Source organism: Hyperoodon ampullatus, assembly GCF_949752795.1.
Source record: "Hyperoodon ampullatus genome assembly, chromosome: 18".
Classification (NCBI taxonomy): Eukaryota; Metazoa; Chordata; class Mammalia; order Artiodactyla; family Ziphiidae; genus Hyperoodon; species Hyperoodon ampullatus.
The window spans coordinates 7560941-7583772 of record NC_136931.1 but is presented as its reverse complement, the minus strand read 5'-3'; the positions used below and the strand labels follow the sequence as shown (position 1 = coordinate 7583772).

General features: G+C 49.9%; 1 protein-coding gene across 1 annotated transcript in view; it reads left to right on the top strand.

Moving 5' to 3' along the window:
* BCO1 (beta-carotene oxygenase 1) overlaps positions 1 to 21426 on the top strand; it is a gene marked incomplete at both ends in the record, with an annotated part of 37790 nt that extends 16364 nt beyond the window's left edge. Inside the window, 8 exon segments of the mRNA XM_079724021.1 lie at positions 451 to 594; positions 2851 to 3056; positions 5631 to 5811; positions 5814 to 5887; positions 13843 to 13948; positions 17452 to 17546; positions 19127 to 19238; positions 21197 to 21426. Of these exon segments, the coding sequence (XP_079580147.1) occupies positions 451 to 594; positions 2851 to 3056; positions 5631 to 5811; positions 5814 to 5887; positions 13843 to 13948; positions 17452 to 17546; positions 19127 to 19238; positions 21197 to 21426 (1148 nt within the window).
* Between the last annotated feature and the right edge of the window lie 1406 nt (positions 21427 to 22832).

Below are 22832 nucleotides of genomic sequence, written 5' to 3'. Positions count from 1 at the left end.
CCAGAATAACCCTATGAGAGAGGCCTGGAGATTTATGCCTCTGTGGGACGCAAAAGGGGAGAATTTAAATAGCTTCACCAAAGAAGTGGCCAAGATTAGCCCTAAAGCTGCCTCTCTGCCCAAATTGTTACTTGGAGCTCTCTGCAGTGAGGCGTCCTGTTTCCATGCTGAAGCTAACCGGCAAGGCCAGGTGGCAGGGTAGGAACAACTGTCAGAGAAAACACACGTAGCTCACCAAGTCCCCTGCAGCCTATTCGCTGTGGGAGGCCCCCTCGAGGTTACATCAGGTTGCAAGAGGAAACATCTCCTTTAAAGGTGGTGTCTGCCTTATTTTCAGATCAGGAGATGTGCAAAAATAATCATCATCTCTCTGAACCTGGAATCAGTCAACTTTTCACAGGATTTCACCCTCTCCCCTTTCAAAAACCAGGTGGCTGTCATGTTTTGCAGGTTATCGTAAACACGTGGCTGTAAATCTGGCAACATCCCATCCTCATTATGATGACGCTGGAAATGTTCTCAACATTGGCACGTCCATCGTGGACAAGGGGAAGACAAAATACGTGATCTTTAAGATCCCTGCCGCAGTATCAGGTGGGTCATTCTGGGGCTGTAATGGAGCACAGACACCAAGGGTGGCTCTTTCGAAGAGTTCTGATTTTGGTTGATAACACAGCACCCAATCTGACACTTAACCCGCACAGATGATTCAGAGGAACGTGAACTCACTTTTCTCCTTTAGGAGAAAAGAAATGATGCTAGGCTTCCTTTTGGAAGAAGTGAATCCCTTTGCTATTCCAACCTCCTTTTCTTTAGGTTCCTGTTCATTAATTCATGAATTTATCCATTATTCATTAATCATCTACCTATCAATCCATCCATTAATCTATTCATCATCCATCCATCCATCCATCCTTCCTTTCTTTCATTCATTTTTTTAGTTTTCTGACAAACCTCTGTATGTCAGGGCTGTGCTGTCCTCTTTCATCCCAGCCCCTGAAGCCAGGCTCCCAGGGTTGCTCAGGGAGCTCAGCCCTGCTGGCACCCACTCCAGATCCCCACCCTGTTCTGCGGGCCTTCTGGACCTTCTCCCTTTAGAGGCAGGAACCTGGCGTGGAGCCCAGGCCGATTGTGTTCCTGAGGGGGAGGCGGGCAGGGCTCCTAGCCCTTATTTGTCCAGGACTCTCTTGGGAACCACACCCAGGAGACCAGGCCTCCAAGAGTGGCTGCGCGGGCTCAGGAGACAGAACTATGAGGGTGCTTGGCTAGACCTTCTGGTTTAGGAAGGCCACTTTCCATCTGTGATCCCTGCTGGCCCCCCTCCCTCACAGTCCCATAGAGCCCCCCACCCCCCGAGCAGATTCCAGGCTCTGCTGGCAGATGGGAGCCCCCGAGGTCAGAAGGTACAATGCTCTTGTTAAATGGAACTCCCATTAATTAAGCCAATAAAGGGATATAGGGTCTGGCTTGGGATCCTAGAATGCAGGCCTGGGGGTGGTCTAGGCATTTGAGTTTGCCATCTCATATTACAGAGGACTGCAAGCCCCAGGGGGATCAGGTGACATGCCCACGGCTCACAGGAGGTTCCCTCTGCACACCTGGTCCAGGCTGGCAGCTTTGCTGGGATTCACACCTGTGTCCTGCCTCCCAGGCCCGGGTGCCTTTCCTTTCAGTTTGCTTTGTGTTCCATTTGTTTGGTGAAGAAAAGAACGACCCCACAACCCAGAGCATCCCTCCCACCAGCCAGCTGTTTACAGTGTGCACAGGTGGCCACAAGAAAGGTGGCGACGCTTGCATGTAACTCATTATAACCCAGCCCCAGGCCTGGGTGGGGAGGCCTTTTGGCCAGCGGGTGACTCATCCTTGCAGAGGAATAAGAAAACCGAATAGTCCTGAGTACCTTCGTGATGGATGCTGAGCAAGGTACTTGGACTCCTGCAGGATTTCCCTTGGTTTCTCCCTTCCCTCTAATAACAGAGTAGGCAGCCAGTCTAAGAGGCCTGTGTCTTTTCGGCTTAACCCTGTGCCTCTGGCTGTAATGATGGAGCGTCCCAACAAGCCCTAGTTTCCCACCTGTAAAATGGGAATCGTACAGCCTACCTTGACTGTCACAATCTGTCACATTACCATAGACACTTAGTCTCACTCCCAGTGTTTCAGAATGGGCAATGCCAAAAGAAATTCATAGAAACCCCGTGAAATACACGTCAAATGATGGTTCTCAGCAACATATCAAAGCTTAACCTTGAGAAGCTAGCCCACTGCCTGGGAGCTTGACAGAAATGCAGGGCCTCGGGCCCCCCGCCACAGGCTGAGTCACACTCCACATTTTGTCATGACCCCCAGATGATCCGCGTGCACGTGAAAGTGAGGAACATTGCTCCAGAGCAGGGGTTGGCAAACGTTTTCCATAAAGGTCCACAAAATAAGTATTTGAGGCTTTGCCGCCTGTATGGTCTCTGTTGCGTCTGCTCAACTCTGAATCTCGAAAGCAAAGCAGCCGTGGACCTTGCAGGGGCCACGCTCCAGATAAACCTCTACGTAGAAAGCAGGTGGAGGCTGGGTTAGTCCCGTGTTGGAGTTGCACACGCCTGGCCCAGAGGCCCAGCGGTCCAGAGGCCCAGAGCCTGGGGGTGCAGTGGTTTTGGATGCCAGACCAGATCTCACGGGGGAAGGGCCCCATCCCTGCATCAACCAGGCAGCAGCCCCTTCACCCGGTTTGCTGTTGGCTCTCATTCGAAGGTTCTTCTCAGCGGCCGGGTGGGTTTGAGAGGCCGCGCTGCAGGAGATGGTGGCCCCGTGGGGGGGCCGCCAGGCCCTGCGCTGTCCCTGAGGCTGGCTTCTCTCTAGGGAGCCCCCTGAAGCACATGGAGGTGTTCTGCTCCATCGCCTCGCGCTCGCTCCTCTCCCCGAGCTATTACCACAGCTTCGGAGTCACCGAGAGCTACATCGTTTTCCTCGAGCAGCCTTTCAAGATGGATATCCTCAAGATGGCAACCGCCTACCTCCAGGGCGTGAGCTGGGCTCCCTGCCTGGCTTTCCACAGGGAGGACAAGGTAAGGCAGGGCCGGCGACCCCGCAGCTCGAGGACGGCCAGAGCAAGGTGGAGGTCAGCAGGCAGGGGCGGCCTCGGGAGGGAGGCTGCCAGCTGCCACGCAGTCTCCCCAGAGGCATGAGCCGACCTTCCAGCGAGTTCTGAAGCTGGGATGGTCCTTCACAGTGGTCCCCAGTTAGGGCAAGGGGCTGGGCCGTTATGCCCCGACGTCCATAAGTCAGTAGAGCAGACCATCCCCAGAAGAGCATGTGACCTTGGGCGAGGCAGCCTCAGCAGCCAAGGCAGCCCCTACTCGCCCAGCAGCAAAGGGACTGCTCCTCAGCCCTGACCGGCACCTGGCCTCCTCCAGCCTCCGCCATCCATTGACAAGGCCCTTTCAGCATCCCTGCTGGGGGGCGGGGAGGGGTGTCACAGATTATTTAGACATCACGATGATAGAGCGTCCCACCGGATGGTGTAACAGAAACGTCTTCAATTTAGGTACACCTGAGTGGAGTGCTCAAAATATCTGTGTGCCTGTATGTATGTGTACCTCCCTGTATATGTGGTATCTGCATGTGTGTATGTATGTATACATGTGGGTGTGAATACATTATTCATGTATAGGTGTATGTATGTATTTATTTGCTATTGTTACTTGTGAAAAATAATCAAGTAATTCTCCGTGCCATCTATTCAAATAGCACACGAGCGTAGAAAGCAACAGATCAAGTCCCCTTCCTCCTCTCCATCCCGTTCCTCCCACCTCCCCGTCCAGCCCCCTCCAGAGGGAGCCACCACCATCCATCCGACCCCCTTCTGCTCCTCTTTCTGTGCACCACGTGCATCTTCATGTTCCCATACAAATATGTGTCCCGTGTGTGGCTGCCGCCTCTATGACGCCTTGTATTCTCAAGGAGGAGAGTGAGGATCTCGAGGGAACAAAGAGGTTAGGCGAGATCCCTCCTCTGCTCAGAACCTTCTGGTGATTTCCCGTCTTCCTCAGAATAAGACCCAAAGGCTTCACTCACCAGCCCATAAAGGCCCACATGCCCTCATCCCAACCGCTGGCTTGCTGCTCGCGTGGTCGCCTCCTACACCTCAAACCTGCCGAACACGTTCCTGCCTCAGGGCCTTTGATTTTGTGTCCCCTCCACCTGGAATGTTCTTCCCCAGATGGCTTCCTCCCTTGATCAGTCCCGGTCTCGCTCTACGCTCCCCCATCCCTGAGGCCCGCCTGTCCATCACAGACCACCCCCCCCCCGACAGGCTTTCTCCACCCCCCGCTCCACGTTCTCAGTCGTGCTCATCCATCATCCCTGACATGTTGTATATATTGATCACTGACCTCGGCCTCACCCCCACTGAAGTATACGCTCCATGAAAGTGGGCGGGTGGTTTTATTTTCTCTCTCCAGTTCCCCAGAAAGTGTCTGGTGTGTCTTAGGCGCTCATATGAATGTCTGTGGACTGAATGAGCGGGGCGAAGGGGCCAGCAGGGAGCCAGCGGAAGTGGGTTTTCTCCACAGGACCACGAGCGTCCTGCTGGCAGGAGTGTCAGGGGCCCCTAGGCCTCCGGTCTGCAGCCCCCGGGGACCTCTGGCCCTGGAGAGTCCCACAGTGAGGAGACAGAGCCCCCGAGGACGGGACACAGAGCCCTGGGAAGGGCTCTGGAATGCATTTGGAGAACTTTCCGAGCAGTCCCTGTGGCTGACCCCGGGATTGGGTTTATGGGGAAGAAAGCCTACAGTAACCAGGCCTGTGTTCACCTCCCCACACCCACCCTCCCCCCCAATGCCCTCCTCCTCTGTACACTACTCCTCGCCCCTCCCCCACTGAACTGCAAAGCCTGATTCTGGGAAAGGAGAGAAAGAAGCAATGAGCCAGAGGAGGTGGGGAAATGGCAGCCTGGAGCAGCCTCTCCCTCCTTTCAGAAGGAGGATGGTTAGGCCACAGCTGCCAAATGAAAGAAAATACCCCTTCCCCCTTGGATTAGGCAACTGGAGCTGCAGATATGGCTACTTGCCACCCAGAGTGATACTGCCTGTGACACCCAGAGGTGCATGAGGACGCCTAATGAGCTGATACTCACGTGGGCTCTTGACTAGACCAGTCACTCAGCACCGCAGCCCTCCAGGGCAGCCGGGTTACTGGCAAAACCACACCTGCAGCGGGCAAAGGTCAGGAGAGGGGATCCAGGAGGGGCTTTAGGGGCGCTGGCCACCACTGGGGCCTGAGGAGCCTTAGAGGGCTGGACCTGACTGTTTCTCCCCAACCTGGCCTGGCCTGGGAGCTGGCCTGTCGCTGCCCACCTGGATCACAGTCAAGTGCAGGCTGGGGAGACGGTACACTCTCAGATCCTGTATCTCCCCGGGTACTGTCCTCCTGGTGAGGAAGGGGCCCTGGCAGCAAAACTCCCCTCCTCCCTCAGCACTTCTGCGTGTGTCTGGAGGTGGTACAGAGAGGCTCACAAAGGGGAGGGAATGCTTCAGGGTCACTAGCAAGTGGATGGCAGGGCTGGGTCTTGTCCCCTGCCTGATGCCACTGTGTTGGGCCTGCAGAGGAAGAGCTGACCACTGATGTGCATCTCCTTTCAGACTTACATTCACATCATTGACCAAAGGACGAGGAAGCCCGTGCTGACCAAATTTTACACGGACCCCATGGTGGTGTTTCATCACGTCAACGCCTATGAAGAGGACGGCTGCCTTCTGTTCGACGTCATTGCCTACGAGGACAGCAGCCTTTACCAGCTCTTTTACTTGGCCAACCTGAACAAGGATTCGAGGAGAACTCCAGGCTCACCTCCGTCCCAGCCCTCAAGAGGTTCGCAGTGCCCCTCCACGTGGACAAGGTAATGGCTTGAGTCCTGGGAGATGTGAGCCCACTCAGGAAGTGACTTTGGCTCTAATTTCGTTAATACTGAAATTCAAAATGAGCTGTTCTTTTCTTTTTTTGGCTGCGTTGGGTCTTCGTTGCTGCGCGCGGGCTTTCTCTAATTAACGTGAGCAGGGGCTACTCCTCATCGTGGTGCGTGAGCTTCTCATTGCGGTGGCTTCTCTTGTTGCAGGGCATGGGCTCTGGGCACACGGGCTTCGGTAGTTGTGGCATGTGGGCTCAGTAGTTGTGGCTTGCGGGCTCTAGAGCACAGGCTCAGTAGTTGTGGCGCACGGGCTTAGTTGCTCCGTGGCATGTGGGATCTTCCTGGACCAGGGCTCGAACCCTCGTCCCCTGCATTGGCAGGCAGATTCTTAACCACTGTGCCACCAGGGAAGTCCCCAAATGAGCTGTTCTTAAAGAAAGACAGAAAATGCTTTCATTATTTTTCCAAATATGGTATATATTCAAGGTAGAAACTTTAGAAAATATAGATTAAGTTAAAAGGAAAAAAAAATTACCATAAACCCATTGTGGATATATTTGTATTGCCTCCCAAGTCTCTCTCTATATATAGATAAATAGATAGATAAGCAAGTAGACAGAAAGATATACATACACAATATATATTGATATGTATGTATATAATATATATACATATTGTGTATATATCTCAAAGCTGTTAAAAATTATGTACAGGGGCTTCCCTGGTGGCGCAGTGGTTGAGAGTCCGCCTGCCGATGCAGGGGACACGGGTTCGTGCCCCGGTCTGGGAAGATCCCACATGCCGCGGAGCGGCTGGGCCCGTGAGCCATGGCCGCTGAGCCTGCGCATCGGAGCCTGTGCTCCACAACGGGAGAGGCCACAACGGTGAGAGGCCCGCGTACAGCAAAAAAAAAAAAAAAAAAAAATTATGTACAGTATAATTTTCTTTTCTAAAATTAATATTTAACATATAAATACGTATTTCCTAATTTTGGAGAAGAAAATTATACTGTACACAATTTTTAACAGCTTTAATGAAACATAATTCACATACCATACTATTCACCCATTTTCACTCATTTAAAGTGTACAATTTGGGGCTTCCCTGGTGGTGCAGTGGTTAAGAATCCGCCTGCCAATGCAGGGGATGAGGGTTCGAGCCCTGGTCCTGGAAGATCCCACATGAGGGGGAGCAACTAAGCCCATGAGCCACAACTACTGAACCCACACACCTAGAGCCCGTGTTCCGCAACAAGAGAAGCCACCGCAGTGAGAAGCCCACGCACCACAACGAAGAGTAGCCCCTGCTTGCCGTAACTAGACAAACCCCGCACGCAGCAACAGAGACCCAACGCAGCCAAAAATAAATAAATAAAATAAATAAATTTAAAAAATTAAGTGTACAATTTGGGACTTCCCTGGCCGTCCAGTGGTTAAGACTTCGCCTTCCAATGCAGGGGGTGAGAGTTCAATCCCCAGTCAGGGAGCTAAGGTCCCACATGCCCTGCGGGCCAAAAAACCAAAACATAAGACAGAAGCAACATTGTAACAAGCTAAATAAAGATTTTAAAAATGGTCAACATTAAAAAAAAAAAATCTTAGAGAAAAACAGTGTTCAATTCAATGGCTTTTAGCATATTCACAGAGTTGAATGTACAACCATCAGCACAATCAATTTTAAAACATTTTCATTTCCCCAAAAGACACCTTGTACCCTTTAACCATCAGCCCCCCACCCCCCAACCCCGCCATCCCCCCCAGTCCCAGGTAACCACTAATCTACTTTCTATCTCTGTGTATTTGCCTATTCTAGATATCTCATATAAATGGAATCATACAATATGTAGTCTTTCGTGGCTGGCCTCTTTCACGAAGCATGTTTTCACAGTTCATCAGTGTTGTAGCACGTATCAGGGCCTCATTTTTTTTCATGGCTGAATATGTACATACTATTTTTGTATACTGCCATACATACTATTTCCACCTACTTGTATATGTAGACATCTCTCCATGACATTGAATATTCTTCTATGACATCATTTTAAATATTGGCCTGATAGTCCACGGTGGGGATTCATCACCAGTTGCTTACCCGTCTCCCTGATGTTGAACAGTCCTGTTCTTACGTTAAAAATGACTCCTGGGCCAGACGTTATCCTTAATTAGGCTGATGCTGCCAGGGCTCTGGGTTTGGTTTTAAAGGCTACAGAGTCTTCTGGCTCCAGAACTTCCTGACTTCATGACTTAATTAATTTAAATGAATCCAAATTCAATTCAATTCAGTTTTGATGGCTCATCCTTACTCAATGCACTCTATGTGCCAGGTACTTTGCTAAGCATTGTATTTTCCTTACCTAACTTAATGATCAAAACAATCTATGAGAGAGATCCTCAGGTTAGCCTCATTTTACAGAGAGGTTAAGGAATGTGCCCAAGGTCACACAGCCCAGTGGCAGAGCCAAGATTGGCTCTAAACCCTTCCTTGGAGCTGGTAAGGGGTATAACTCTGCTGATCTCCCGAGCAGGCCTAACTCCTGGAAAGAGTCCCAGAGGGTCACCCTGACCTCTCTCAGGGCCCTGCACGCCTAGGGAACAGAAGACACTCCTACAAGCCCAGGGAGGCTTCTCCCACACTCCAGGCTCCTCCATGCAGGAGTTCAGTCACCTCCCAACCAGTGGGCGGAAGACCCGCACCTGAACCCAGCTTTGTCCAACTCCAGAGGTGGGTCCTTTCTCCTCTCTCCAGCATTTCCCCATCTGCAGGCATTTGTGTATCTCTGTCATGATTTTCACCGTATTTCCTATCACCTCTATTAAATTAACATTTACAAAATCATGTTTTCATTTAAATCAACTCACTCTTCCCTTAACTCACTTGGAAGGAAACCTATCACGACCCAGTGGAAAGGCAGCATTGTGCGCTGCAGATGGAAGAGCTGATGAGCGTGAAGGGCTGGTAATAAAGCACAGGTCCTAAGCTCTAGCCTGATGCTGTTGCTCTTGCCAAGACCTGATCTCTTCCTTAAAGAGAACTTGGAAAAGTATTAGGTGTCAAAGACATAGTGGCACTTAACTGAGACTCTCGCCTTGACCCAGTTGGAAAGATTGGAAGAGAAAAAGGGATTAACTTTCTCCCCATGTGATTCAGGGCTATTGAATGAACGGCCGTGTCCCACAAAATCATCATCTGAGCCGCTGGCCTCTGTGCCCATCACTCTGGGAAGTTCCATAGTGCAGCACTTGGGGTGTCTCCTGGCTCCAGGATGCAATGGGGCGTGTCACAGAGCACACAGGTGGCAAATCCTGAGGCCTGCCCACCTCCACCACACCTCCCACCCCACCCCCGCCTTGTGGAGGCCTCAGCCTGTGGATGATACCCAGAGAGGAAACACTCCCTTCCGCTGCCCACACACTGCAGGATTTTATAACCTTTTATCAAGCTCTAGAAATGATTTGCTTCCTTGGAACCAAGCTAAGAAGTTTAGCACGTGTATTTTAAAAAGGCACTGCGTGAGCCATCTACAAAGAAGAGCGAGCGCTGGGAAGGGTAGCTCCAGCCACGCTTTTTAATTGCTGTTTATTGTCCCTTAAAAATGTCTCCTTGCTTCACTTTCAAGTCGCCCCACCTGCGTGTTGAAAGGGGAAAGTCGAGCTACAGACATGGCCTATGTGTCCAGATCCGGCGGCTCTGATTCCACCCCGTCCAAAAGCATATTAGGGAAGGGCCTTAGGGGATGCTGCCCTTTCTCAAATGCCCTTCAGTCTGGGGCCTTTGCACGTCGCTGTCCCTCTGCCTGCAACCCTGTCCTCTTCCCGTGAGACCTCTGCTCCTGTCCCGGCTGCAGGTTGGACTTACCTGGGGGCTCTGAGACCAGCCCAGTGAAGCCACAACCTCCAGGGGATTCTAATCCCTGCCCGTCCTTCAGGTCTGGCATCCTGACTCCCTCAGTGGGTTTGTATATTCTAATGGCACCTGTAGCTCTTTGCTCACCTTGATGGCAGGTATAATGAGCTTCCTGTTAAAGCTCCCAGAGGGCTGGGACTCCTGGTCTCGTCAGCAGTTTATCCTGTGAGCCCATCACAGGGTCTGGTACTCAGAGGGTTCTTATTAAGCCCTTAGATATTTTAAATAAATGAATGAACGATGAATGAATGAAAAAGATGAAGCAAGGTCTCTAAAAGGGCACAAGGTCTTCCTTTAGCGCTTGGAACATTTCCCAAGTGGAAAGTGCCTTCCACATAGAATGGGCTATACTGAAGTGTGTTCAAAAGTCTGGGGCCTCCCAGCTGCCCCAGCTTCTCTGGCGTTTGGGTCAGCTGGGGTCAAAGGAAGGAGGGGCCCACTGACACCCTCTGCCTGTTTGTGTAGGGTGGTGTGGGGGTTGTTTAAGGTGGGGCTGGGCCCCAAGGGGTGTGGGCGGTGCCAACAGTCCCTGCCAGCCACCCTGCCCTCTTCCTGCAGGGCTCCAGGAAGGGGCGGGGCTGGCATCTTGGAGCTAGACGGGGTGGTTCCAACTCCTGGCTCAATAGATTTGGTTTTTGTCTTGTTTTCAAATGCAAAAATGAAGACCCAATAATAAGAGAAGCCACCATTTCTCGAGAGCTCACTCTGTGCCCGGCCCTGTGTCAGATGGCTTTTCTGCTCTTAGACCCAGGCCAGAGGGGCCCCCTGCTCTGGCCTTTCTCCATCAGTGTCCCTTCACTGGGTGAGGAATTCACAGGGCCACAGGGTGCCCACCCAGAGGGGCACCCTTCCAACCCCAACTGTGACCTGGGATCCCTGAATTCCCTGCAAAAATGACCCAAGCCAGCCTGCAGCAGCTGCCTCTGTCCTCCTAAGGGCGGGCTGTGCTGCTGGATGCAGCCCTCAGACCCACCAGGGAGGCCAGGGCTGGCTGGGGCTTCCGTGCAGTGGCAAGAAAAGGAGGAGGGAAGCTGGGCCCAGAGGTCAGCCTTCACTCTGCCACCTGCTTCTAGCTCAGAATGCCAAGGAGTCCTGGAATTCTGAATTCACATGCATCCTTCCAGACCAGCACTGGGCACTAGAACCTGCTGCAATGAAGGAATATTCTCTGTCCAAGCAGTAGCGGCCAGATATCTAGGCTACTGAAATGTGGCCAGTGCAGCCGAGGAAGGGAATTTTAAATTTCATTTAATTTAAATTTAAATAGCTATGCATGGCTGGTGGTGGTTGCCGTATCAGACAGCACAGTTCCACAACATTATGAAGCTCTGTGCATAAAGGAAGGCGGGAGAGAACGGTATTTTACTTAACAATTTGCTATATGTGGACATAGGTTTGGTGGGCCTCTGTTCTCATTCCTGGGTCCCGAAAATTTTTGGCCTGTGAAATACTTCTCACCGAATCTGTATGACAGTCCTTGGGGTTATTTATCATCCCCATGACTGTAGATGAGAGAGACAGTAACTTGCCCAACATGGCAGAATCATCCAGAGGATTTGAGTTGGGATTTGAATGCATGTCTGTCTGGCTCCAAATTACTGACTACGATGGTCTGGCCCTGGATCAGGTGTTTTCATAACCATTATTTAATTTAATCCTAACCACAATCCCCAGATGCAGGTCAAAGGGACCTTTGCTTGTACTCACCACCCGTCCAAAAGTTACAGATTGCCCCCCTTTATATAAAAGAGGAAGCAGGCTCAAGTTCACGTAGAAAGCTCTACAGTCATACTTCACACCCAAGGCTGCCAAACTCCAAAGCCAGTGTTTTCGGGATTACTGAGATTACTGCTTCTCATGGGAGTTCCCTCGAGTTGAGGAATTTCAAAGCCAGACTGCAGGATTTCGTTGAATTCTGGCTGGAAAGTGATTTCTTCCCAAAGTTGAGCACATTGGCCATAGAAAGCTGCCAAGTCATGTTCGTTACTGCTGTGTGTGGAAAAATTCACAGTTTATGCCTCAACCAGTCTGACCAGTTTCATGCTGCAGCTAGAAAACGTCTCTGCAGACTGACTCCCTGAGAATCAAGCCCGGGACATGCACAAGAAGCCTGTGGCTGCCTCTTGACTAGCAAGGCACAGGGCAGGGCCTCTCACATGTGGGGCTGCACATACAGGTGAAGGCAAACAGAGCTTCTGCTTCCAAGTCACCCAATGTGCTAGGCACTAGACGACCTTTTCACGCCCTTCGTTTGATTTTTACAACCACCTGCAAAGCACATGTTCTGCCCCTAAGAGTTGAAGGAAAAGCTCATTGAGTCATGCATTTGCTCATTCCTTCAGCAGATACTTCCTGGAAGCTGACTATGTGCCATGCACTGAATAAAATCTGATCACTGTCTTTACAGGGAAGACAGCATGAAAGAAGGAAGCAGGTCCCTAAAGGAGAAAATTACAACTTGGGACACATGCCTTGGAGACACTGCAGACTAACTTGTCAGGGAAAGGGATGTTTGAGCCGAGAACTATGGGATGGGAACCGGCCAGCCTCAGGGGCTTTGCTTTGCCTGCTGCCTGCAGTGCTTTTGCTTCTGAGCAGAAGAATCTCAGTGCAAAGCTCTGGGCCCAGCCTCTGCTCCCCTCTGTGTGACCTTGGGCAAGCCACTTTCCTTCCCTGGGCCTCAGTTTCCTCTTCTGTTAATTGGGATCGCCCTAAACAAATCTCAGAGGGGCCCTACGGTTCAGCTTCTAGGATGCAGTAAATTTCCCACCTTCTCAGCAAAAAGCTGCTATTGTTCAAATAGGTTTGTTTTCATTATAAAAGCTTATTTTGGAAAGTTTGGAAAGTAGAGAAAAGTTTAAATGAGAAGTCAGACATGACCATACTTCTCCTCCTGTAACTCCATGAATGCAGAGATCTGTGGTCTTGTTCCTCCTTCTCCCCCAGTGGCTAACCTGAACTCACCCCCAGGGGTAGTGGCAGTAGTAGTAGTAGTAAAAATGATGATAATAATAATACGATTATGTTATCAATAGCAGTTAACATTTATCTAGCATTTACCGATAACCAGGCCCTCTTATAAACCAACTGCATGGATTATTTTATTTAATCTGCATAATAACTCGGAGACGCACATACTATTTATACGATGCTTGTGCTATACCTCATTATACAGATGGGGAAACTGAACTTCAGAGACACCAAGTAAGTTGTTCAAGGTCCCATAGAGAGTATGTGGGGACACAGGGAGTAGTAGTTGCTCAACAGATATTTAATTAATTGTGTTCAGTCTCTCTCCTGGGTTACGACGATGCCGGTAAAGTACTGAGCAAAGTCTGATTGTCACCTGAGACCAAGAGATGTCCTTGATAGATATTTTTTCTCCCAAGTAATTTTTATTGCGTGTTTGTTTTCTTTTCAGCAGGGGTACCTTTTCATAGGAGAAAATACTGAAAATCTAGAGAAGCCTAGAAAAAGAAATGAAAGTCTCCATAATCCCATTCCCTGCTATATTGTTACTATTTGGTATTTCTCCCAGGCTGTTTTCAATGTCATTTCTTTTTCTTTTTCTTTGTTTAACATGGTTGAGCTCAGGCTGTGTATGCAGTTTACTCTGCTGCTTTTTTCACTCAGTATTCTATCATGAGCATTTCACATGTTATTATGAACTCTTTATACACACCTTTTGAATGACTGATGCAGCCTTTTACAGGTGAATCATCCAGTATTTAAAAAGCGAGAACTTATAAGTACACTAATTCACCTGTGAGGGATCAGGCAGCCCAGAGTAGAAGAAAAGATCCAGGGTTTTTAGGGCCTCCCTTCTACCGCCCACCAGCTTTGCCCTCTTTGGGGAGTTACTTCCAGCCCCCAGTTCTCATTTCTAACTGAAAATACCAATCCTATAATAGCTGCTTCCGGTGGTTAATGTGAGGCCAGAACAAGGTGACAGACACTAAAGCATTTTTTAACATGTGCACAGTAAAACAAATATTTGGTCTGGATACCAAGTTTTTATTTTTCTGGAAAACCGATTCTTTCAGAATGCAGAGGCGGGCTCCAATTTAATCAAACTGTCATCTACAACAGCAAGAGCCCTGAAGGAAAAAGAGGACCAAGTCTACTGCCAGCCGGAGTTGCTTTATGAAGGTAAAATGCATCCTCTCTCCCGTGTTTAGGGAGGGGCTGAATGTCCTCTTTATGTGATACCTCTTTCTGATGCAGAAGAGATGTGCGTCGACAAGGGACTGAGAGGAGGGCTGTTGGGACGCCCAGGGGAAGGCATCTGGGGACACTTCTCTTTCATGTATCTTCATACCCCTCCCAGGGAGGTACTTGGGTTTTCGTTGGGTGCAGGGACTTTCACAGCTAGCCTTTCAAATGCTTCTGTGTTTTTTTTTTTTTTTTGCTTTCTTTTTAAAAGTTTATTTTATTTTTTTGAATTTAAATGTTTTATGCAGTTTTTAAAGGTTACTTTCCATTTACAGCTGTTACAAAGTATTGGTTGTCTTTCCTGTGTTGTACAACACATCCTTGAGCCTGTCTTATACCCAATAGTTAGTACCTCCCTCTCTCCCATCCCTACATCGCCCCCCTCAACTGGTAGCCACTAGTTCGTTCTCTGTATCAAATGCTGCTGTGTATTGAACGCTGACTTATTGAAAGGCATGGCATGTGCAGATTTCTACCTGTGCACACTCAGAGCACCCTGCAGAATCGGTGCTATCAGCCCCATTTGCCAGAGGAGAAAATTGGGCCTCAGAAAGCCCGAGCTACACCCAGAACATAAACCCCCTCAGAGAGAAGCACCCACCAGAGCAGGGCGTCCCAATGTGGGCACTGCTGATACCGGGGCCGGGTCATTCTTTGCGGTGAGGGCGGCCCTGGGCATTGGAGGATGTTGAGCAGCGTCCCTGGCCTCCAACCTGATTGAGAACCACTGCCTTAGCATAGAAGCCCGTGGGGTGGGGACCGTGTTTGTGTGCTCAGTGTTGTCACCGACACGTGACAGAAGTCTGGCTTAGAGCAGGGTGTGCTCAGTACTGCGGCGTGGAATGAACAGGCCTGCCCAGAACAGGGCTGGGGAGCGGCGGGCGGGGCTCTAGGCTGGGAGCCCAGCTCCCCATATCGCTGCCCCACACCAGGGCCAGGCGTCTGGAAGGACAGTCCTGGGGACTCTGCTAGGACGACCTCAGATTTGCCCACTAAGAACCACGTCTACACATGGCAGCCCATGGATCCCATAATGGGTTCTGTGTGGTGCCCCGGCCCCTCAGAGTCTTTGGAAGTGAATATAGACATGTTCGTCCCCATTCTTAAGGCATCAACTTCCACCTCTGCTCACCTGTCACTCACATGGGCAGATGGAGGAGTAAAACACTACGGTCGTTTTATTTCTGGGAAGGGAATTCTTGTTTATCGTAGCAACCTTGGGCAGCGCTGAAAAGCATGACCGGAGACAAATCCTTCATAATCCCTCCACCTGTGACGGCCGTTTGGAAACATCCACGCAGTCTTTCCAACACGTAGGCGTTGCTTGGCGCATGCCAGGCCCTCTTCTAGGGGCTCCCCAACTTCTCGTCCTTTCCTCCCCAGTCTCATCCTGTTCTTATCACATTAGGTGAGTCCATGCATGTAAGGGGCTTAGCTGAGGGCCTGGCCCGCAGTGAGGGTCCAGCTAAAAGCAGCCGTGATTAGAACACCTCTAAGAGGCAGGGGCTGCCATGTACTGTTCATGCATTAGAACCGAGGACAGCAGAGCTGAGAATAATTCGATAACTTGCCTGAAGTTGGGCAGCAGAGCCAGCATCTGAACCCAGGCTTCACTGACTCGAAAAACCCTTAACCTCTGCATTTACAGTTATACAAAATGCATACCATACCATCTAGAATGTTCTGAAATGGCTTCTTCCACTTAATGAACGTAGCCTGGGAATTTTCCCACGTCCCAAAGATTCTTCAAGAGCATGGCTTTAATAGCCGGACAGAATTCACAGGGATGAAACACATTTTACTTAACCATGGGCGTATAGCTGGTCATTTACAGGGTGGAGGAAAGGGATGTTCCAGACCAGGTTCGAGGGACCCAGGAGCATCACAGGGAGTCTCAGACCTACTCTGGGACCAACAGTGGGCATCTTTTTTCTGAGTTGAGTGTGTGGGTGGCCCCTCGTCCTCATGTTCATCTTGACCTGTCTCTTGGGAATTTCGTGATGACTCGCCTGTGGGATTGGACATCCTCCCTTCTTAGTGCTCCACCCCACATCCCTCCCCACTGAGCCCGATAACCATTTATGCCCTGGGTCCTCTTCAGGAGGCTTGTATGTGGCAGATGTTTCCATCTCTGCTTCTTCTTTTCTTGGACATTATATTTTCACCAGCAGTTGGCTCCAACTATCTGCAATATTTCATAAGAGGGACTTTCATTTCAATATTCAGACTTAGAAATTTAATTTGACACAACAAGCATATATAAATATATATGCATGGGCATGGACACATTTTTAAGGCTTTTTGGATTACAAAAGTAATAGGTATAATGAAAATTTCACACAATGAGAAACCTAGAATGGACAGTACAAACTATAAAGCACCATGAGGAAGTTATCACCCCAGCAATGCTTCCAAACTTTTTCTCTTCATTTATAACACAGTGGAGATAATTCCATAAGCAGCCTTTTACATTTAATCTTATGATGTAGACATTTCCCCATGTTATTAAAATTCTTTGTAAATGTTACTTTTGTATAATGTTATTATATGATTTCACCAGATTTATTTAAATATTCCCCACTGATACTCCTTCCATGGCTTCAGAAGTTTCTATTCACACCCACACATGTGCACGCACACACTTTTTTTTTTTTTTTTTTTTTGCAGTACGCGGGCCTCTCACTGTTGTGGCCACTCCCGCTGCAGAGCACAGGCTCCGGACGCGCAGGCCCAGCGGCCATGGCTCACGGGCCCAGCTGCTCCGCGGCATGTGGGATCTTCCCAGACCGGGGCACGAACCCGTATCCCCTGCATCGGCAGGCAGACTCTCAACCACTGCGCCACCAGGGAAGCCCAGGCACACACTTTTTTTAAAAAGAGCTTTAAAAAATTGCAGTAGCCTCTGATTTTAATCATGCAGTTTTCTTTGATTTCTATCTTGGATAATTAAAGATGTTTATACACTTAAAAACCCAGGTCTGGGCTTCCCTGGTGGCGCAGTGGTTGAGAGTCCGCCTGCTGATGCAGGGGACGTAGGTTCGTGCCCCGGTCCGGGAAGATCCCACATGCCACGGAGCGGTTGGGCCCGTGAGTCATGGCCGCTGAGCCTGCGCATCCGGAGCCTGTGCTCCGCAACGGGAGAGGCCACAACAGTGAGAGGCCCGCGTACCGCAAAAAAACAAAAAAACAAAACAAAAAAACCCCAGGTCTATCTTATCTTGCTTTTAATGGAGCTTCTAATGGAGCTGGGGTAGTTATCAGAAGTTCCCTCCTCCTGCCCTATGATCACTCTTGATCCAATCCAGGGCCTGAATCAAGTTCAGGGATCCTGGCTTGGGAACTGTTTTTGTGAAAAGGATGCCCAGCCTGGATGCCACAAAAGACAGGTGGTCCCAGCTCTCGGTGAAGGGGCCTTTGTCAGCTGTGTCATTTCTCTCTAGGCTTAGAGCTGCCTCGGATCAATTATGCTCACAACGGGAAGCGATATCGCTATGTCTTTGCTGCTGAAGTCCAGTGGAGCCCCATCCCAACCAAGGTACTAATGCTTGGGAGATGGCAGCCTGTAACCATCATGTCTGTCTGCAAAGCTGAGTTCCCAGGTTCTCAGGGAGGTCAGAACCGAGGTCCCCTTGGGGTGGGGGTAAGTCAGAAACTGACGTCAGCTTGGGACAAAATACACTGGAAGCAACGATGGACCATCCAGGGGAGAGAATTGCACCTTATGGGCTGTCGCTCAGGAAGGATGTGGTGGCTGGTGTTTATCCATTGATTTCTTTTTTGGATGCATGTTTATTGAGCACCAGCTATGTGCTACAATGTGGTAGGCACCGAGGAAAAGGAACTGAACAGGGAGATCTCAGTTCCTGCCCTCAAGGAACTCACTGTCTCAAGCAGAGAGGGTAGAGCTGAAACTAGGAGGATTTACATTTTTTTTATTAACATTTTTTTTAATATTTATTTATTTGGTTGCACTGGGTCTTAGTTGCGGCAGGTGGGCTCCTTAGTTGCATCTCACGGGCTCCTTAATTGTGACATGCAAACTCTTAGCTGCAGCATGCATGTGGGATCTAGTTCCCTGACCAGGGATCGAACCCAGGCCCTCTGCATTGGGGGCGCGGAGTCTTATCCACTGCGCCACCTGGGAAGTCCCTATTAACTTATTTTTAAATTGAAGTATAGTTGATTTACAATATCTTGTTAGTTTCAGGTGTACAGCATAGTGATTCATATTTTGGTTTTTAAACTGCTATTTGTTTGAACACTTGCTGTTTCCCAGGGACCATGCTGAGTGCTGTACAGACATCAGTTTTCCTTAGTAGCTTCAGTTTTTAGTAATAAAATGGAAAATCTTTTTATTTATTTATTTATGTATGTATGTATTTATTTATTTATTTTTGCGGTACGTGGGCCTCTCACTGTTGTGGCCTCTCTCGTTGTGGAGCACAGGCTCCAGACGCGCAGGCTCAGCGGCCATGGCTCACGGGCCCAGCCGCTCCGCGGCATGTGGGATCTTCCCAGACCAGGGCACAAACCCGTGTCCCCTGCATCAGCAGGCGGACTCTCAACCACTGCGCCACCAGGGAAGCCCTCTTTATTTTTTTTTTAAATGTAAGCAGTGCAGAAATGTACAAAGCAAAAAATTAAGGTGCCCCCACACACATACACACACCCCGAGTCACTCCCCACTAATCCCACACCCTCAGGGGAAAGAGGCCTATTAGAGATTGAGAGAAGGCCATGGACTCACACTTTTAAAACAACAAAGGAATCATATTATACTTTAAAGGTTTGCGTTGAATACTTTAGTTTATCTAATGTGTATAAAAATTGCAGTATAGTACCAAGTACCAGATAAATCCAAGGATTTTATTTCTGAAAGAATTCAGTGTGTACTGTCAGCTCTGCAGTGGCAGGAGGACCTTTGCTTCAAGTTGGAGAAGGAAGCAAGCTGCTTTCGTTTCTGTTGTTACTCTGACCAGAGGCAGATGCCATTTGGGGTCTACGTTCGCCAGAGTCCACTCCCCTCTCTCTGGGGCCTTGATGCCTTCCTATTCGCAGGGAATAAGCATGCTCTCCAACCACTCATTCCCATGTTTCTCCCCTTTGGATGTGCAGATAATAAAATACGACATTCTCACGAAGTCATCCTTGAAGTGGGGAGAGGTGCACTGCTGGCCGGCGGAGCCGGTGTTCGTGCCCACACCGGGCGCCGAGGACGAGGATCACGGTAAGGCTCCAGGAAGGGTAGCCCACTTGCTGCACTGTGCTTGTGACCACCCCTCAAACAGACATCGTTTAGGGGCAGTGACCGCCCCCCATCGTACAGCTGGTGGAGTCATGCTTTGAAGCCCAGGTGTGTCTGAGTCCAAAGCTGTGGGATGAGGGAGTCCCCCAGCCCACCCCCACTTCTGACACCAGCTGCAAGTTCGGGGGTCCCCAAGACCACCCTCAGTTTCAAGAGAAGAGCTCACAGAACACACCGAAAGCTGTTGTACTCATGGTTATGGTTTATCTCGGCGAAAGGGTGCAGATTGAAAGAGAAAAGGCGAGTGGGGCAGGATCCAGGAGAGTCCTGTGCTTGGGGTTCCCGCTGGTCCTCTCCTGTGGGGGTTAGGACCATGCCAACTTCCCCAGCGACGTCCACAGAGTGTGGCCAGCCAGGGAAGCTCTCCAAGCCCTGTGTCGGAGCCCGTGTGGGGCGTGGTCATGCGGACATGGTGACCTCCAGTCTTCGGCCCCTCTGGAGGTTGAGCTGACACCTGTGGCCCAGGCCTCCCCGTAAATCACTTTGCTAGGATGGGTTATATGCAGTGGCCCCAGGTAAACAAAGGCACTCTCATCAGACCATCAGTCCAAGGGCTTAGAGGTCATCTCCCAGGAGCAGAAGGTCAGACCTCCCTTCCGGGGTGATTAAATTGTTTGCGACACAAAGGCCACTTCCCTTCCACAGAGCAGCACTACCCTTGCCCAGAGTATAGAATCTTGGTTTTTAAATCCATTGCAATGGCTGGGTCTGAATTTGTAACTCCTCTAAGCATGTAAGTTTTCCGTGGAGCACCTAGAAATGCTTGTGGCCCTCCTCTCTTGTCCAGGTTTCCACCTGACCAAATGGTCCTTTCCCTCTTTGATTCTGCCTTTGCCCCAGAAATGCCCTGCCGACCCCCTAGGGATGCTAAGGAGGATACTAGAAGCCTGGGTGGGGCTGCCCACGCCTATGGGGAAGGGCAGGCTGCCCCGCTGAGCCTGCCAGCTGCTTCCCTCAGGTGAGAAGGGAGTGGTTTTCTACCTGGGTCTTCCTATCGACCTGCACTGCACGGCACGCCAAATAAGGGACCCCGTGTCACTGTCACCTCCAAGGTGGGGGATGGTTGGTGCCACCTCCTGCTGAGGCTGGCCTCCCCCTGGGCTGGGCAAGTGTGTCCTGCACAATCTCTTGTGGGCAGGGAGCAACCTGGTCTTCATTCCACCAAAGGAGAGGCTCAGAGAGTGAGGTAACTTAGGCACGGTCTGTCACACGCCCAGTGCATACAGAGGAGGGTTGAATTCAAGCTGATCTGACCTCAGCTGCCCTCAGCCACTCTGAAACCCGGGAGGCCTTGGGAAGAATCACAGATATTTGCTGGAAGTTTATGGGCACTACTTCATTTAGCCCTCTGTCCCTTGAGAGTGGGTATTTAGAATATTCCCATTTTACAGAAGGGAAAGCTGCACATGCATGAGACGAACTGGACTCATTCAAATGTCATTTGAGTGCAACTGGTCCGGGTTTAGCCGAGTGACGGATATTAGCCTAAGTGCAGCGTCAAAGCTGATTCTCTATAACTGGAGTTTCTAAATAGTAGGAAAATAGCCATTCTTCAGTGCATGTAATGATTTACAAAGTGCTTTCATAACTGACCGTGCAAGATCCTCTCAGCAACCCTCTGAGGGTGGGGAGGATTATCCCCACTCTACAGATGAAGAGACTGAGGCTCAGAAAGGTGAGGGGACTGGTTCAGCCAAGCCTTCCGATTTCCCTGGCCTTTCCCTTCTGCTCCCACAGAATATCAAATTCGCTTCCCTTCTGTTTTGATTAGATAACTTACATTCAAAGGACAGGGAGATAGAGCTGAGAAACTTATCCCCCCAGCTGGACCAGGTTCAAGGCTGCACTTTAACAAAGTGTCTCTTTTTGTTTCCCCAAAGGGATTATCTTATCAGCCATTGTCTCTACCGATCCCCAGAAGCTGCCTTTTCTGCTGGTTCTGGATGCCAAAACTTTTACAGAATTGGCTTGTGCCTCCGTTGATGTAGAGATGCACCTGGATCTCCACGGGCTGTTCATCCCAGGTGCCGACTGGGATGCAGGGAAGCAGGCCCCTTCCCGGGAGGAGCGGGACAGGGCTGCTGAGCGCTGTGTGGCCCCAAGGACCTGACAGGGTGGGGGCCTGGGCCCTGGAGAACGGCTCCACCAGACTCAAGGGTGGTCCTTCCCTGGGTGGGGGGCAGGGGGGCCCTTCATTTTATTTTGCACTTATTCTTTCCATGGTTGCTTTGAGACAAAGTTATGGAAAGAGAGCTTTTATCAGTATCTTTTCTTTCATTTCATTTTGGACATAAGAACCTTGTTGGAAAGTTGATCAAATATTTACTGATTAGTTCTAGTACTTCTAAAAGCCCCTTTCCTTTAGTATATAAAGACCGTGGCCATGAATCAGCAATTGTATTAAGGCACATAATCATTGCTCCTAGAATGGGCAGCCACTGACCCACTGGAGAAGAGACACAGAAATATTTATCGTTGCTCCTCCCTCCCCAGCTTTCTTTCCCTTCTCTCTCTCCCTTCTTTCCCGTGGACCACATCGTGAGTTCTAGCTTTCTCAACCCTGTGCTGTTAGTAGACTACGTGGCCCAGAAGGTGTGTACTTTGTGGTCATTCCATGCAAGGCGTGGCATAGTATAAAATAATAAAACTTTAAAGCCTTTTCAGACCTTATTTTAATTTTACATGGCTTCTTTCCTCTGAAGATCTTCTAAGGCAGTAAAACAGAGGGTCAGAGCTAGACGGTTCATAGTCCGCCAGGTGCCTCGTTGTACACCCAGTGGGACAGCAGACTGGTGTGGGCGTCCCCCACTGCAGGAGGGTATGGAGGGGCTGGAATCCAGGATTGAGTCCTGTCTTGCCTGATGCTGAGAACCAGGGTGGCGAGGCGTGCCAGAACCAAACAGGAAAGGGGGTCCCGTCAGCAGAATTCCTTGGAGATTCATCCAAGTTGTTGTTGTTGTTTTGCTTTCCTTTTTATTTATTTGGCTGCATCAGATCTTAGTTGCGGCTCCCGGGCTTCTCTCTAGTTGTGGCACGCAGGCTCCAGAGCACGTGATCTTAGTTGCCCCGTGGCATGTGGGGTCTTAGTTCCCCGACCAGGGATCGAACCCCCATCCCCTGCACTGGAAGGCGGATTCTTAACCACTGGACCACCAGGGAAGTGCTATCCAAGTTGCTGTTTGTTTTCATCCAAGTTGTCCTGTGTTGGGTATGTTTTATTCACTACTGTATCCTCTAGAACACTGCCTGGTAGATGCAGGCTCTACCAACAAATTAACTATTTGTTGAACGAATGAATTCCGCCAACAAAGAAATCCAACTCCATAATGTACCAAAAAGGGACGGATATTTAAAAAAAGAAAAAAAGAACAGGATATTTTACTGAAGATCTCCTGGGAAGACAAGGAAGACAGTTCACATGGAACACTACCCCCAAATTCCCCACAAGGGTTCCTCTCCCAGCTGTCCCTGATCTCTCCTCTCTTTCTTCCCCTGTTGGTTCCTCAAAAACTCCTC